The sequence below is a fragment of the Neltuma alba genome, unplaced genomic scaffold (genome assembly GCF_004799145.2).
Source record: "Neltuma alba isolate B1F8T4 unplaced genomic scaffold, ASM479914v2 tig00006310_pilon, whole genome shotgun sequence".
Classification (NCBI taxonomy): domain Eukaryota; kingdom Viridiplantae; phylum Streptophyta; class Magnoliopsida; order Fabales; family Fabaceae; genus Neltuma; species Neltuma alba.
This window is the reverse complement of record NW_021634417.1, coordinates 37,471-53,313: the sequence shown is the minus strand read 5'-3', so window position 1 is coordinate 53,313 and position 15,843 is coordinate 37,471. Positions and strand designations below refer to the sequence as shown.

General features: G+C 37.0%; 2 protein-coding genes across 4 annotated transcripts; both read left to right on the top strand.

Annotated features, from left to right (window-relative positions):
• The first annotated feature begins 1,023 nt into the window (after positions 1–1,023).
• On the top strand, positions 1,024–3,976 carry LOC114750065 (pentatricopeptide repeat-containing protein DOT4, chloroplastic-like). Its single transcript, XM_028938607.1, has one exon. The coding sequence runs from the start codon at positions 1,979–1,981 to the stop codon at positions 3,956–3,958; it is 1,980 nt and encodes a 659-aa protein (XP_028794440.1). The 5' UTR covers positions 1,024–1,978; the 3' UTR covers positions 3,959–3,976.
• A 964-nt stretch (positions 3,977–4,940) lies between these two features.
• On the top strand, positions 4,941–11,857 carry LOC114750067 (PHD finger protein EHD3). 3 transcript variants are annotated; one of them, XM_028938612.1, is made up of 7 exons: positions 4,941–6,109; positions 7,170–7,355; positions 7,448–7,780; positions 9,465–9,551; positions 9,639–9,683; positions 10,501–10,963; positions 11,574–11,857. In XM_028938612.1, the coding sequence occupies exons 1-7, from the start codon at positions 5,792–5,794 to the stop codon at positions 11,576–11,578; spliced, it is 1,437 nt and encodes a 478-aa protein (XP_028794445.1). In that variant the 5' UTR covers positions 4,941–5,791; the 3' UTR covers positions 11,579–11,857. The 3 variants fall into 3 exon arrangements, with proteins under 3 accessions (XP_028794445.1, XP_028794443.1, XP_028794444.1); XM_028938610.1 differs by having other exon boundaries at positions 4,943–5,328; positions 5,722–6,109; positions 10,501–11,857; XM_028938611.1 differs by having other exon boundaries at positions 4,943–5,328; positions 5,682–6,109; positions 10,501–11,857.
• Positions 11,858–15,843: the final 3,986 nt, after the last annotated feature.

Sequence of the window (15,843 nt, the reverse complement as noted above, 5' to 3'; positions counted from 1 at the left end):
CGGAGAAGTCGCGATGGGCACTTAATTACAAGGGCTGGTTGACATTTCTGTTAAGATATTTTTGGCATCCTAAATTATCAGGCCGTGCAATTTAGGAAACCAGTTTTGGTAATTATCATCTTGATGAGCATCATAAGTTTATCGGATCTGAACTATTTATATCTAACTTAAATGGTTAAGATTTAAAATTTTTAATTAATTATTTTTAAATAAATAATTACTTTTTGAAAAAAAATAATTAAGATATTATTTTGATTTTAGATCCTATCTATATTGAAATAATTATTTTGAATAAATAAAAATAAAAAAACAAATTTGGATCAACCAAACTGAATTATGAATGATTCAAATCAGATGAGTTTAATGTGCTTATCAAAACGATAAATACCGAAACTGATTTTGTGTAATTTGAAACGTTAAATATTACCATGTAAACTTCTCAACCATTAGTTGATTACGGAAAAAATTATAACTGAAAAATTACAAAAAAAATACTATAAGAAAATTAATATAAATTAAATTTCAAAAATCAAATATCGATGTCAATGTGGCTAAAACACCAAAATGCCATTTTGACCAACCGATCAATATACTGTAACTAGCATAGCAATGATGATTTGATGATGATCACCCAATAAATAACAGATCAAGTGGTTGGTTAAAACAGTATTTTGAGTTTGTACATAAGTATAACATGATATCGGTGCAGTTATTTGTAATTTTTGGACTCAATTAGTATTATTTTTTTATAAGATACTTACTTACAATTTTCTAGAATCTTTTCCTAATTTTCAGGTCAACTAACTATTGTTTTTTTAGACAGCGGCAACATTCCAACATTTCTAATGTTTCAGGAGCGACATTGCATCGGTTAATAATTTAGGATACTTAGTGTGCTCTAAAAAAACAGTTTAAGGGCAAAACACTATGCCAGTGTAAATAAAATTCAGAGTTATGGGGAAAAGGTCTAGCATGTTCGAATGTGAAAATTGTGGAGGAGCAAAGCTGGGGAAGGAAGTAGACTGGTGATGCCGAAAGCGATGGGGAATCACATCACCATAAATTAATGTCACTGTGAGTTTTATTTTCTAGAAAAAATAATGATTGAGTAATTTGCTTTTATGAACAGTGGGCGGCGGGGTGCTGACCGCGGCAAACGTGATCGGGGAGCTGATGATAGAAGAAACACGCATCCGATTGGAACGAGTCCGCCTCCCCTGCTCACAGGATCGATGAGCACGCATAGCGTACTTGTGAAAACGCACCGTTTGGATTAGCGAAACATCTCAACGGTCCATCTGAAAAATCCAAAGCATCGACAGGCTGACAAGTGGACGGAGGGTGTTTGGCTCATCACAATTTCCCGACGAAAAGGAAATGGCAAGAACAAAGAAGCACAGGAGCAAGGATGGACGGGAGAAACCAAGAAAGAATCGAGGAAGGAGATGACAGAGAATACCTATTTATGATTATGAAGAATGATGACATGTCGATTCTGTTCCTTCTTCATGCATAGCTAACTAATTATGGACGGAACTACGCCTGGTTGAGGAGGAAGCTAGCTGCGGATGAAAATGCAACCTTTACGAACTACGCCCTTTAGTCCCTTCATGATCTGATAGATTAATGGCGATACCATTCCTAGATTAATGGCGATACCATTCCCTCTTATTCTCCGATGATCAGTAGAGTTCAATTAATCTGTCCTGCTCATGCTTCTGCGTCCTTTGATCCTCCTATAAGATAACTAGTTATGGACGGGACGGGACGGTAGATCACAGACAAATCTGCACTTGGAAACGGGTTGCCGGAGGAAATTGAAAACACGAGTCACTCCATGAAATCGTCACTGAATCTTCAAGCATCTTCTCTATTTAGGAAGTTCAGTTTGTCTCTTCTTTCTTTGCTTTTTTCTTCCCCACCCTTTTAACCTCGCTTCTTCGGAACAAGGACATAATCCACGCTGCATTGGGCTGATATGGACATCCTCCAATCGGCGACGGTTCTCTGTTTCGCCTCGCAACAGAAACCAATGACCACGGTCCAAGTGAGACGACCTCGTAATCTCCGGTGCTGCGGCGGTCCTTTTGTGGCGCCCAGAGGTCTGACCCGCCAATTGTTCGATGAAATACCTATTTGGGACACATTCGCTTGGAATAATCTTATTCAAACCCATCTCTCAAATGGAGATTTCGACAGTGTATTATCAACTTACGATCAAATGCTACTCCGCGGAGTTCATCCTGATAGACATACTCTTCCTCGCGTGGTTGCTGCTACTCGTCTATTGGGCGATTTATCCATTGGTAGGCAGGTTCATGGGCAAGCTCTGAAACTCGGATTCTCCTCTGACCAGTACGCTATTACCGCTTTGATTGAGATGTATGGGCATCTAGATAGCGTGGAAATGGCTAAGTTGATCTTCGACAAGTCTCCCCACCGGAATTTAGTGTCTTGGACGCTACTTGCTAGATTATACATTGATCAGGGAAAACCAAGTTCGACCCTTGATTTATTCCATCAGATGGTGGACCTCGGGGTGCCTATTGATCCAGTTGCCTTAGCAACAGCAACCAGTGCCTGTGGATTGCTAAAATCTCTGCAAAAAGGAAAACTTTTACACGAGATTGCCAAGAAGTTTGGGTTAGAGTTTGATGTTTTGGTAAGTAATTCGCTCGTGAAAATGTATATAGATTGCGGCAGTTTAAAAGATGCTCGGTTGATGTTTGATCAGATGACTTTCAAGGATGTTATATCATGGACTTTAGTGATTCGTTCGTATGTGAGGATAGGAGAATTCAACGAAGGTCTCAAATTATTTCGACGGATGAACTGGAATGGTTTGAAGCCTGATTCGCTTTCAGTCGCCAGCATTCTCCCGGCTTGTGGTAGAATCGCTTCCCATAAACACGGTAAAGAAATTCATGGCTATCTGCTTAGGAGCGGCATTCAATTAAACCTGAAGCTCAAGAATGCACTTATGGACATGTATGTGAAATCAGGAGCTATCGCATGTGCTTCGAATATTTTCGCTGAACTGAATGAAAAAGATGTGATTACATGGACCGTGATGATATTGGGCTATAGCCTACACGGTCAAGGAAAGCTTGGAGTTGATGTTTTCTGCCGGATGGAGAAAAATTCAAAGGCACACTTAGATAAAACCACCTATGCTGCTGTCCTTCATGCATGTAGCACCGCACGCTTGGTTGAGGAAGGCAAGTTTTACTTCAACCGCGTAAGGTCACCCACAGTGGCTCACTATGCTTTAATGGTTGCTCTGCTAGCCCGAGCTGGGCTTTTTAATGAGGCGATGGCCTTTATTAAGGAACACAATATTGGAAAGCATGCTGAGGTGCAGAGAAAATTGCTAGAAGGGTGCCGGATTCACCGACAACATACTCTAGGGAAGCGAGTGGTTGAGCAACTTTGTGATTTGGAACCTCTAAATGCTGATAATTACGTGCTACTTCTGAATTGGTATGCTGGGAATGCAAAGTGGCACATGGTAGATAAATTAAGGGAAACGATCAGAGATATGGGTTTGAAACCCAGAAAAGCCTATTCTTGGATCGTGTTCAGGAATAAAGTTCATGTCTTTGGAACGGGGGATGTATCGCACCCCAGATCAGCGGGAATATACTCGGAATTACAGCGTTTCGTGGAGGAGATGAGTATCCAAGGAATTGAGCCCGCTTGGGATTTCAACCTCCATGACGTCGATGAAGAGCGGGAGTGCATTCCGATTGGACACAGCGAACTATTGGCAATTTCCTTTGGACTTGTCAGTTCACGAGCAGGACCCATACGTGTTACCAAAAACCTCACGGTATGCCATGGGTGCCACGATTTTGCCAAGTTCGTTTCCAAGACCACCGGAAGAGAAATCATTCTCAAGGACCCAAACCTTTTTCATCATTTTAGGGACGGATTCTGTTCGTGTGGGGACCTTTGGTAAACAATATTTTAAGCGTAATTGCTCGACCAAAATTTTCTCTTCGCTTGACATTTTTATGATTCATGCTACTTTTACTTATTCGATAATTTTAAAAAAAAAATGACTTTTGTTATTTTTCTCAAAAATTTAGGAGAAATTTATCATAGCAAGGCAATCTTTAAAACTTTTTTCCGCATTCAGTTTTATGTTGGCGCAAAACAAGTCAATCATAAGTCACTATTAAAATGATATCCTTTTTAAAATAATCTTTTTTAAAAATCAAATTCGCTGAATCTTTCCTTTCTGTTGGTAATGAAAAATTTTGAAGCTTGGTTGATTTGTGAATTTATCAAATATCAATCGAACAAGACATTAATTCATCATTAAGCTAATACTGTTCAGCAGCTGCAAATTTTCCAATGCGATCTCTTCCATGAAGGCGTATGAATACGCAATGCAAGAAAAATCCAAACATCTGGGTTTATTAAGCACAGTGCTTAACTGCATCAGTTTTAGACTCAAAATTGTTTTATTTTACCGCGAACTAACGGCAGCTGGGATTGACATTACTAATTTATTTCCGGAAAAATTACAATAAAGTCCCAGGTAAGAAAAACAATTAAGAAACAAATCTCAGAGGTTATCATTCTCACTATAGGACTTGTTATTATAAACTTTTAAGGTTGTTATTCGGATCTTTCGGTAATTATTTCTCTTCTATTAGATTTAATTGTAATTTCCCCTTTACTTTCTTCCATTTACTACAGGATTACAGGCGGGAAAAGGGAAAGGAAAGGGTTAAACTAAACCAATCAACAATCATACTACAAATTAAGCACAAACTCCTCGTGTGATGCAGTCATTCCTGTGCTCATATTAAGCTCTAAAGATTATATACTTCTTCAATCCTAAATATAGGACCCTTTTCATAGTATAAATTACACTACGATTTTACACTATAAAAAGGGTCTTATATTTAGAACCGGAAGAGTATTAGCTATTGGAATTACCGACACAAAATTCGACCCTGAAAGGAGTTCTTCTTATAGAATTTTTATTTTATCCAGATTTCAAAGGAACTTCTGGTACTGAGGGTTGTGTACGGGTCGCGACGGGGAAAAACAATCAAAGGTTGAATATCCATAACGAAGTCGGGTCATCCGCAGGCAGGAAAATGACCCGACCCAAATCGGCAGCCAAAATCTTGCGTATTTTATTATGGATCATAAAAAAATTACAAAGAAAGCAAATGACCAGCGAAAGACGAAGGACGCTCCTGTTTCAAAAATTGGATGACTCGGATAAGACCCTTGCAGAGAACCAAGTCCACCCGCGCTCGCAAACTCAGATTTACTGGGATTTCGATTGCTAGGGCTTCAACTTCCGTAGCTGTAAGCCATGTTTTTCTCTAAGCTAATCACTGTGTTTGTATTTTCGTCTCGGTAGTTTTCTCTTTGGTTTCTGACAAACCGTTGGATGTGGAGAAGGGAACGTTTTGGAGTGTTTAGTGTTCTGTAAATTTAGTAAGTTTTGTCTCTGCGAAATATTGTGGCGCAGTGACGGTGTTGGCTCTGTTCAATTCTTCCCCCCCTTGAATTGCAAGTAACATTTCGCTTAGAGCTTTAAGCTGCATTTTTTGTCATCTTTTTGGTTTCTTGTGTTCTTACGGAACTCAGCGGCCTGTCTTAACTTCTAGTCCCTTACCTCTGCTTATTTGAGTTTTTCGTGCTATCACGTTGTAAAGATGTTGAGTAATAAATCTCGAGAGATTCGGATCTTTGAAGGCTTTGTTCGTTGTGAACCCTAATTTCTTGCTGCAAAGGTAAAGGAGTTGGGTTCTTTCGCGGTGGAAGGATGGAAACTGAGGATGGAACAAGCAACGGGGACAACACAGAATGTTCTGAAGCAGTTCAGTGCCTGAAGAGTGAAGCTGTAAATAATGGGGTTGCAGATAGCAATGATATTAAGAAAGGGATTCAGCGCTTTAATTGTGAAGCTGTGAATAATGGGGTGGTTATTGCAGACAGGAATGGTGCTGCTCAAGGGGACTGTGGCGTAGTTGAAAGCTTTCGAACTTACAAGAGACGTAAGCATGTAAAGTTGAATTCAGAAAGGAAAGCTCAAGAAGTTTGCAGAACATACTCAGAAGCTGCAAGTCACATAGCTGGCCAGGTTTTATTCCCCTGCTTTTCCAACTACATTGCATCGCTTAATGCCAATCTTTCTTAATCATTATTTTGGATAACGATGTGTTATCTTTTTGCATCTTGAGGAATAGTTGGAGATGTAACCTGCAAAACTTTTTATGTGATTTGGGGAGTCACACATTAACCTTGAACGATGATCCTTAGAATATGAAAATTAAGAGATATTAAACTTGCATTGATGTTAATGCTTTATCGGAAGAAGATAAAATGCTATTGACATGTCCATGTGTGTGTGCTTTTGTGTGTTGCTCTTAATTTTTAATGCTCTATGGAGTCACTTTTTATATTCGAAGTCAATATTATACTTAATTCATGTCTTGGAAACCGTAGGTTACTATTTAGCATTGTGATTTAAGGACATAAAGTTGCTGAGAACAGGCAAACATGAAAGGATCCTGATTCCGGATCATTTATTTGCTATCACTGGTCTTTGTAAAGGATAAACCCCACATGCGCTACTCTTCAGATAAAATTCATTCTGTGCATAAATAAGTTAGTTCATCTAAGGATTTTAGTTCATCGAAGGATCTGTGTACTTAGGTGTTCAAGCACCAGGAAAAAAGGATATACTAGATTTCTGAATCCAATCAGTGGAAGTCATTCATTGTAATTTTGACAGCAAGAGAATAAACTTCATTTGCATTGGGCATGGCTAAGATCTGATCTTTCTGCATAAGTAGTGTTGCAACAAACATTTATTCTACGTTCTTATGGAGTTGAGGTGTGATGATACTTAAAACACTGAGACAGTGGTCTACTTGGATACATTGATAATGGATTATGCTGAAACTTCCATGAGAGGGGGCTAATTTGCCTGGTTCAGTTCAGGCATGCCATGATTGTGGATGGTATTATTGCCAGTTGCATAACATCCTCTTTAATATGAAAAAGGTGCTATTGTTTTGTTAATTAAAATATTATACTTGAGATGATTTCGCCCATGGCACACAATCAACTCGAATCATTAGATATACAAATCTGTTGGTTCTTTCTGCAAAGCGGTGATTGGACTTTTCTTACTGCAGGCTGTAAAGAAACCATGTAATGTAGCCATAGGAAATACTTCGGATAAGCATTCACATGCACATTGGGGAAATGTTGTACTAATGCAGTTGTATCAGTCATTAGGCAATGATAAAGGTGGCATAGAAGAGTGCATGAGGGAAGCTCTCATGCGCTATGCTAAAATTAGTTGTGCCACTACCTTAAAGGTTTGGTTCTACAACAAGAACTGCATATATCCTGGGCTTTTATGACTCCCTTCTTAATGCATTATTCTATGTTGCATCTCATTTTGTTTCAGGAAACTTGTAGAATTGACAAAGTTGGACAAGATTACTCTCCACACTTAGAACTGACATCTCATAGATTACGGAAGAATCTTAATGGGCACGCAAATGTCTTTCGCAATGGATCTTGTAACGAGTCGGACGCTCCTGATGCAAATGAGATGTGCCAGCGTGTACTATGTAATGTCTTAGTCTCTGAGAAATTCAGTTCGTTATGTAAGGTGCTACTAGAAAATTTCAAAGGAATGAAGCCTGAAACTGTATTTGACTTCAGTGTCATAAACTCAAGGTTGAAAGAGCAAGCTTATGAACAGTCGCCCACACTTTTTTCGTCAGATATTCAACAGGTAATATTCTGCATTTGTAATTTCATCAACTTCTCTGTTTTATGTGACACCTTCTCTGTTTTTCTTCTCGGTTTGTGTTCCTTGCTTCTGTAATTGGGCTATGTATTGTATTGTTATTGTCTCCCTTCTTGTTTTGAAATTTCCATTTTATAGTCTGTTCATTTATTTTATCCAATTCATGATCTCCTCTATTGAGTAATTCTCCGCTGTATCACTGTTTACCCCCTCTGATTGACTTGTGTGTCATAAATTCATATTTGCCATGCCTATTTTTCTTTAGTTTTTGGCTCTTATTCTTGGAAAAGATGAATTATGTATGCCAGTATACCCTCAAAGTTATGATGTCAGACAGTTTATTGTGAATAACTGCCAGATCAATAACTCTACTTTGTAACACTTTTAGTAGCTTTTTCTTTTTAGTTACTTTATTCTTACTGTTGAACTTTGTGAAATTCCCAAACTAAAGCCGTCTATACTTTTCTTTTTTCTTTCCACTACTAGGATCTCAGAATGGACAGAAGTACTATCTTCATCCGTTAAGGTTGGGATGAGTTCCTACTTAGTAATTGAGGGATACAAATTGAAAGTTAGATGTGAAGTGCGTGGGCAGTAAGATATTTTTAATTTTCTTACAAATGACATTAGAAATGTTTTAAAAGCCAAATTAAAGCCTTTTTTTTTTTTGGGGGGGTGGGGAAAGGCTGTTACCTACCGGCTTACTCTATGTAAATAGAAAATGTTGGTGAAGTCGACAGTCATCTTAGGTGGCTTCTGTCCAGCCAAAAGTGAGGGTTACAACATGCTGCCTTTCTCCCCTTCTCTGCACTTTCACTGTTTATCTGTAGTATTGCCCATCATGGTCACCATCCGAGGAATAAAGCCTCAGTTTCAGAGGATTCCATCCTGATCTGGTTAAATAGGATGACCTCGTGTGGACAATGGCAGCTCCATTGCTTAGGTTTTTCTGTGAGATGATAACCTTAAAATCTGAAAGGAGAAGCAAAGCATTATTCTTGAAATAATGTTAATTTGATGGGGGAAAAAAAAACCTTTGCCCCCCTCCATCTTTGAGCACTGGCTAAAACATAAGAGAAAAACTAGTGTGCGTGTGTGTGTGTGTGTTTTTCCTAAAATTTGTTTGGCATGCTCAATGGCTCCACCGCAGAGTAAAGCTAAGTAGATAGCTTCTTAATAGTATAATTTCTGGTAATGATTTGGAAAACTTGAGAAATCAATCTTTTAAGAAAGATACTTCCTCCCAAATTGAGGAGGTACGAGGATTGTAATGGCAGGACCAATTTCTTGTATTCTTTGATCAAGGAGTTCCAAAATTGATGCCATTTGCATTAACAATCAACGGATTGCTATCATCTTGCTAATATTGATTGAGCATTGAATCTATTTTGACGATTTTACCCTGTTAAGTCTGTCAGGTGTTGGAGGTGTCGTATCAGTTTTTCTGCCTTTTACTGTCTCAATTTGTTACTAATTATATAAATTGTGTTGAACCAATTATTTTATTGTGTCTTGCTGCAAAGGGAGCTTGTACTTGGTTTACTAATATAACATAGGAGGGTCTCTCTTGGCTTGCTCCTTTTATATTAGTTTCTAGCTTGAGCATATAATTGAAGAATTTGATTGCTGGTGCTTATTTAATATGACTTAAAATGATGGATATTTTAAGGTTTGGCGAAAACTTCAAGACGCCGGTAATGAGATTGTTTCTCTTGCCAAGGGCCTTTCAAACATTTCGAGAACTTATTGTGAGCAGGTAAAGCAAATTCTTGTACTTCTGAAACACTGAAGTTTCATAATCCGCTTTTTGCTATACTAAACCATATTTTGTCCTTACCTTCAGGCTGGAGTTTCCGTGCATGGCGCATTCAAAGATGGAAAACTGGAGGTGAGAGTTTTTATTTACTGGCGTTTCATGAGATGATTTTATGGAGATAGGAACAGCTTAAAATCAATTATTTATTCAGCGGTTTTTCTCTCGGGTTGTATGGTATGAAGATGGGAAGAGATTCCCATTCTGTCCTTTTTTTTTTCTTTTTTTTTTTGGTAAGTTATAATTGTTATAATCACTTAGCAGTGTTTATTCCTTCTTACTTTCTCTAAATAGAGGTGCGAGAGTCATTTTCATCTATGAACTTTCCCCTCATTTTATTTACCTTTCCCTTCATTTTCATTAAGCATATCAAATGAGGCCTCAGATCACAACTATAGCAGCAGTTGGTGTTTTGTCTATCTAATCTGCAAAAAGTTTCACTGAATTCCCAACCTTGTCATACTTGAGCCACTATCCACTGCGTTTTACCTAATTTACTTCTTGTGCAAATCATTATGACTGTCAACTGTAGTTGCTACATGAACCGAAAAATTGATCACCTGCATTCCGGACACAATACTATAGGCATACCTCATAGTTCTCTGAGAAAGAAAGGAGTTGAAGAATGTAGATGTTGTTTTGCCTTTGACATCCAAGATTAAGCGGGTTTGGCTTGGGATCTTTCTGTCTGAAAGTCATTTCTGTTAACTTTCTGGGTTCTGTAGATTTTGTCGTCAATGATGCATATGATATGTTCATACCATAAAAGCGCTGCTCTTTGATCCTGTTGCACTTTCAGTAACGAATGCAATTATTTCATATGATGAGTTTTTGCACGAGAGAATTTCTAAAACGGTCTTTGAGATTATTTTGACCTTCTTGTGTCAAGCAGTTCTGTAACCAGGAATCTGATTCTCACATGAAACCGGAGCAGACAGAAGACTGTGGCGTGTATAAGATGTGCACTTGCAGGCATTGTGGAAACAGAGCAGATGGGAAAGACTGTTTGGTTTGTGATTCATGCGAGGAGATGTTCCATATCTCCTGCATTGAACCTCCTGTCAAAGAGATACCCCACAAGAGCTGGTACTGTGTCAAATGCACTGCCATTGGAATCGGATCTCCACATGAAAACTGTGTAGTATGTGAAAGGTTGAATGACTCCAAGACCCTGAACTTTGATGAAAACTCCCCTGTAAATGATGAAACAATTAATGAATTGGAAGAGAATTCAAATTGCACCTATGATGGGGCTCAAGCATCTAGAAGGGGGAAAATCGACATGATCTGCAAAGTTTGTAAAAATGAGGTGGATGGTGAAAGAATTAAAATCTGTGGTCACTCTGCCTGCGATGGTAAGTACTACCATGTAAGATGTTTGACAAGTAAACAGTTGACATCATATGGTCCCTGTTGGTACTGCCCTTCTTGCTTATGCCAAGTTTGTCTCACTGATAAAGATGATAATAAGATTGTTATCTGTGATGGCTGTGATGATGCATACCACATATATTGCATGAAACCTCCCCGAGCTGCTATTCCCAAAGGAAAATGGTTCTGCATAAAATGTCATACAGGGTTACGAGCAATACACCGGGCGAAAAAGGTATATGAGAGTAAAAAGCAGAGAAAAGCAAGTGAAGATGGTTCAAAACCAGTGGACAGATTTGAAAAAAATTGGAATGGTAAACACGGAAGAGATTTGGATAAAGGTGGAGGAATGGACATGCTTTTAACTGCAGCCAATACTTTGAATTTGGAAGAGGACTTGGCTGCATTTGGGATGTAGAGGAAGTTTTGTGCTTCCTAGTTATTTTAGTAATTGCTTTAATTTCTTTCAGGTTCGCGCTAGTAAAGTAATATCCAATTATTTCACACTGCATTGTTTGGATGACTGATATTTTGGTAGGCTGTATAACTGTTGTAGATTTTGCTGACTTCGATGTACATGACATGGAAAGACAGGATAATAGAGGGACTTTTGAAGGCAGCTAGCATCATCAGAAACTATGATGAGCGGAGTCCTAGTAAATGGAGGAGTTATCGATTGACAGATGCGATTGCTATTAAATGGCTGCTTACTTTGTTCCATGTGGATCATACCATTTTGGGTTGGGATGTTCCTTAGATCTGTAAAATCTAAATTCCTGTTAATTTGTAATCAAAAATTTAACAGTTACTTTGGACCTCAGGATTACCATTTTAATGCATACCTTATTCTCAGTTACTGCTCCTTGTTCGAGGTAAAATGCTTTTTGAACCTTTCCTCTACAGTCCAGCGCTTTAAAGACTGTTTCGCCCAATTTTTCCCCAACCGACCTGCCGAAACCTGGTATTGGTCGAGGCAGGATCAGACTTCAAGCGATGTGATACCCGACCCAGTTTGAGAACGTCCTTTTGTCTGTGAACCACCACTGATTTGGCCTTCAGCGAAATTGGTAGATTAGAAAACTATTTATCCGGTCATGAGATGCTATAGATTACAGTTATAAAATTAGGCTATAATTTTCCCTTACAATTTTTATAATTAGATTATTTTTATATACAAATGGATGAATGAAAAGAGAAAATGCAATTTTTTTCCCGAATGGATGAAAAGAATGAACAAAGGGCAGATTCTAATTTGTAATTTCAAAGCCATCGGTGTTGAGTGGGTCCCTGGCGGCGGATCCGTGAAGGACATATGCACTGAAGATATAATAAATGATGCTTTTATTGTGCTTATCTACTTCTCTTAAAACAATGGAGGTCTTCCACCCCATAAAAGCCTATGCAAATTGCAAAGTGACGCCCGACTGTAACGAAGACTGCTACCAATATAGGAGTAATTAAAGCTTTCCTTCCTCGTGTTATTGCGCGCAATGTAGCTTCATACCAGCAAACTGAGTTCCGGTATTTTACCCCCCCCCCCCAACAAAAAAAAAAAACTCAGTTCTGGTAATACTGGTATTGTCCACACTCGATTCGCAAGGGCAATTGGATTTCAAAAATATTAAAATTAAAATTGATCCGCCCTGGGAGTTATATCTTCTGTAAAACTTATGGATAAAATTTAGTGCGCGTTTCTTTGAAAAAAGAAAAATGACAACGTTATGGAATATTAGCGAGACTGAGGAGTTACAGTTACGTTCAAGCCATCTAAAGAAATTAGTCGAAAGGCTCCGAACACCGGATACACGCGCAAGAAAACAATATATATATATATTTCAAATTAAAAATTAGACGCAGATCTATGACATGATTTCGTTCAATTCACATCATTATGATTACATGATTACTCTTTATTTATTCATTATGAGTAATCAAATCAAACAAAAAAAATTAAAGAAAAGCCTTGAATTATATGTGATTAACCTGACAAATTGAGAAATACCATCGTTATTATTCAGAAGCAAACAAGCAGCAAGACGAGGCATGCATAAAACAGCGCACAAAAGGTTCATTGAATTAACTGACTGGAATCTGATTGCTCACTCACGCATACAGATTAAGAACCTAAATTAAAGCTAAAGCAGTCCAAACTCGGAAGTACAGATCGGGAAAGTCACGTTGATAGGTGAAATTGGAGGGGTTGGCGGTGCTGATGGCCAGAATGGTGGCTACACCGTCAAGATTTGAAAGCTCCGATGGCTGTGCCTCTCTCATATCCTTCAGATCAGCACGCAACAACAGTAAAGCTGTCAGCCTGTGACCCTTTTGAGTTTTGACCCAAGAACAACAAAGTTGGCTGTGAACCGATCGAACCGCGTGGGTTGCTCCGGGTTTAATATTGATGTTCAAGTTTGGACGCTCATTTGTGACTAGAGCCGGGAATTAGGGCCGGCCCGGCCCTCTAGGGCTGGCGGGTTTAAAAGGGCCGGCTTTTCAGGACTGGAATTTTAAAAATATCTTAATTTGTTAGACCCGGCTCTTAAGCTACAGGGCCAAGACCGGCCCGCGGGCTTTTGGCCCGTTTAAGAAAAAATACTATTTTTTTATATTTATCATATTTTTTTATAAAAATATAAAAATAAACCAATGAAATTATTAATAAAAGACATAAATATGAATAAAATTAAGTCACAAATATAAAATATCATCATATATAAATATTCATCAACATCTAAAACATTCATTAACAAGATAATAACATCTAAAAGTTTTATCTATAATGCAATTGTGCAATAAATAAACACTATCATTAATCTTTTGAAATTTCATCATCACTATAATTAATTACTTTTCTTCGTAAGTATGCTTTTCTTTCGTAACAAAAATACCAAGTTTTTCTTCTTTATAAGAATTTTATTTTTAAATTTTGCAATCTAACTATTATTTTACTTTAATGTGAGAAACATTGTTGTTGAAACTCATGAATTTCTAATTCAAATTATAGAATTACAAGTTATATAAGTATAAAAATATTCTATTATCAAATATATATATAATTTAAAAATATCAACGCATATAATATAAATCAAATCATTATTAAAGTCCAAATTAACCTATTTTTTAAAAATTTAATTGGATAAATTATTGTCTAAAACTAAATTTAATTTTAAAATGATAATAATAACTAAATATTTGAAATATTATTAACAATGTAAAAAATTAATAACATTAATATTATATAAATTTAAAAAATAAAAAATTATAAAAGGGCTTAAAAGGGCCGGAAGGGCCGGCCCTTTTAAGCCCTCGGCCCTCCAGGACCAGCCCTCCAGGGCTTATTTCTCATTTTAAGATAAAAAATCAAGCCCGATCCTCATAATTTCAAGGTTTAAACGGGCCGGCCCGATGGGCTCAGTCCGTTTTCCCGACCCTATTTGTGACATCAAGGCAATGAGAGCCCAAAACGCACAAGATTTATACCGTACACGTCTGAATAGTTGAGATTTAAATTTTCCAATTAATTATTTTTTAAAATAAAAAATCATTTTTAAAAATTAATAGGTGAGGGATTGTTTTTATTAAGTTATATACTTGTTAAAGTAATTATTGTTTAAAAAAATAAAAATGAATGAGATTTTGACCATCCAAACAGATCTGTTACTCATCCCTCTTAACATTTGAGCTCATACCTGTGGAGCTGTGGTTCACTTGATCCTTATGCTCCTTGCTCTCCAATGGGTCTCACCGTCACCACATCAATTATTTATTATAATCTTTTTTATTACGTTAATTATTTGTTACAATAAAAAAATTCGTTTTATATAATTTTAAAAAACCTAATCCTACACCTACTTATGCTTCACTGTTGTCGTGCAGGTCGTGGCTTTCTCCCTCTTCCCTAATCAATTTCGCGCCTCGTTTCTCCATTCATTAATAGTCAGTCACCTCTTTTAGTCCTTTTGTCTCGTTTAAATAGACATTGCTGTGGAAGCAGCAACAATGAGGAGTCGATTCTCATCATTTTTTCTTGAAACCAGTTTCGATACTCATCGTTTTAATAAACATCCTAAATTTATTATATATGGATGATTCATATCTTATTTAAATAGTCTAAATTTAATTTTTTTATTTCAAATACTTATTTTAATATGGACAGAATCTAATATAAAATTAATATCTTAACTATCATTTAAAAAAAATATTTTTTCTATTTAAAAATAATGAATTAAAGACTTTAAAAATAGCAGTTCAAATTAGATATAGACAGTTCAGATCTGATGAGTTTAGAGTGCTTATCAAAATGATGAGCACTGAAACAGGGTTCACAACCCAACCATCTATCTCTATTTTAAAATACATATATTAAAATAATTATTTTAAACAAATAAAAAGATTAAATCTGAACCACCTAAATAAAATATGAATAATCCTAATATGATGAGTTTAAAGTGCTCATCAAAGTCAAAACTGGTTCCTCAACTCTGCTGCCTAATTCACAGTTTCACTCTGCATTGAGTTCTCTACAACAGAACATTTATTGAATGGGGTCTATTCCAGCTAATATTTGTACCCGCAATTACCTTCCATGGCCATTAATAATTTATTATCTTCTTTCTTACGGTCTACTTTTCTCTGCATATCATCCCCACTACACTCTCATTCTCATTGGCTCATTATCCATGCCTTTGCCTTTCATATTCCCAGCTTACCCGCGTATGAAATTTCTCCCTCCATATCATATTACTTCTCTTATTTTTAACATCTTTTACTGAAATTAAAAAAAAAAAAAAGAATTCTTAAACTTATTACCCCTGTTTTAAAATTTAGCAACTTTAACCGTTTAGTGGTGACATACACACTTTCT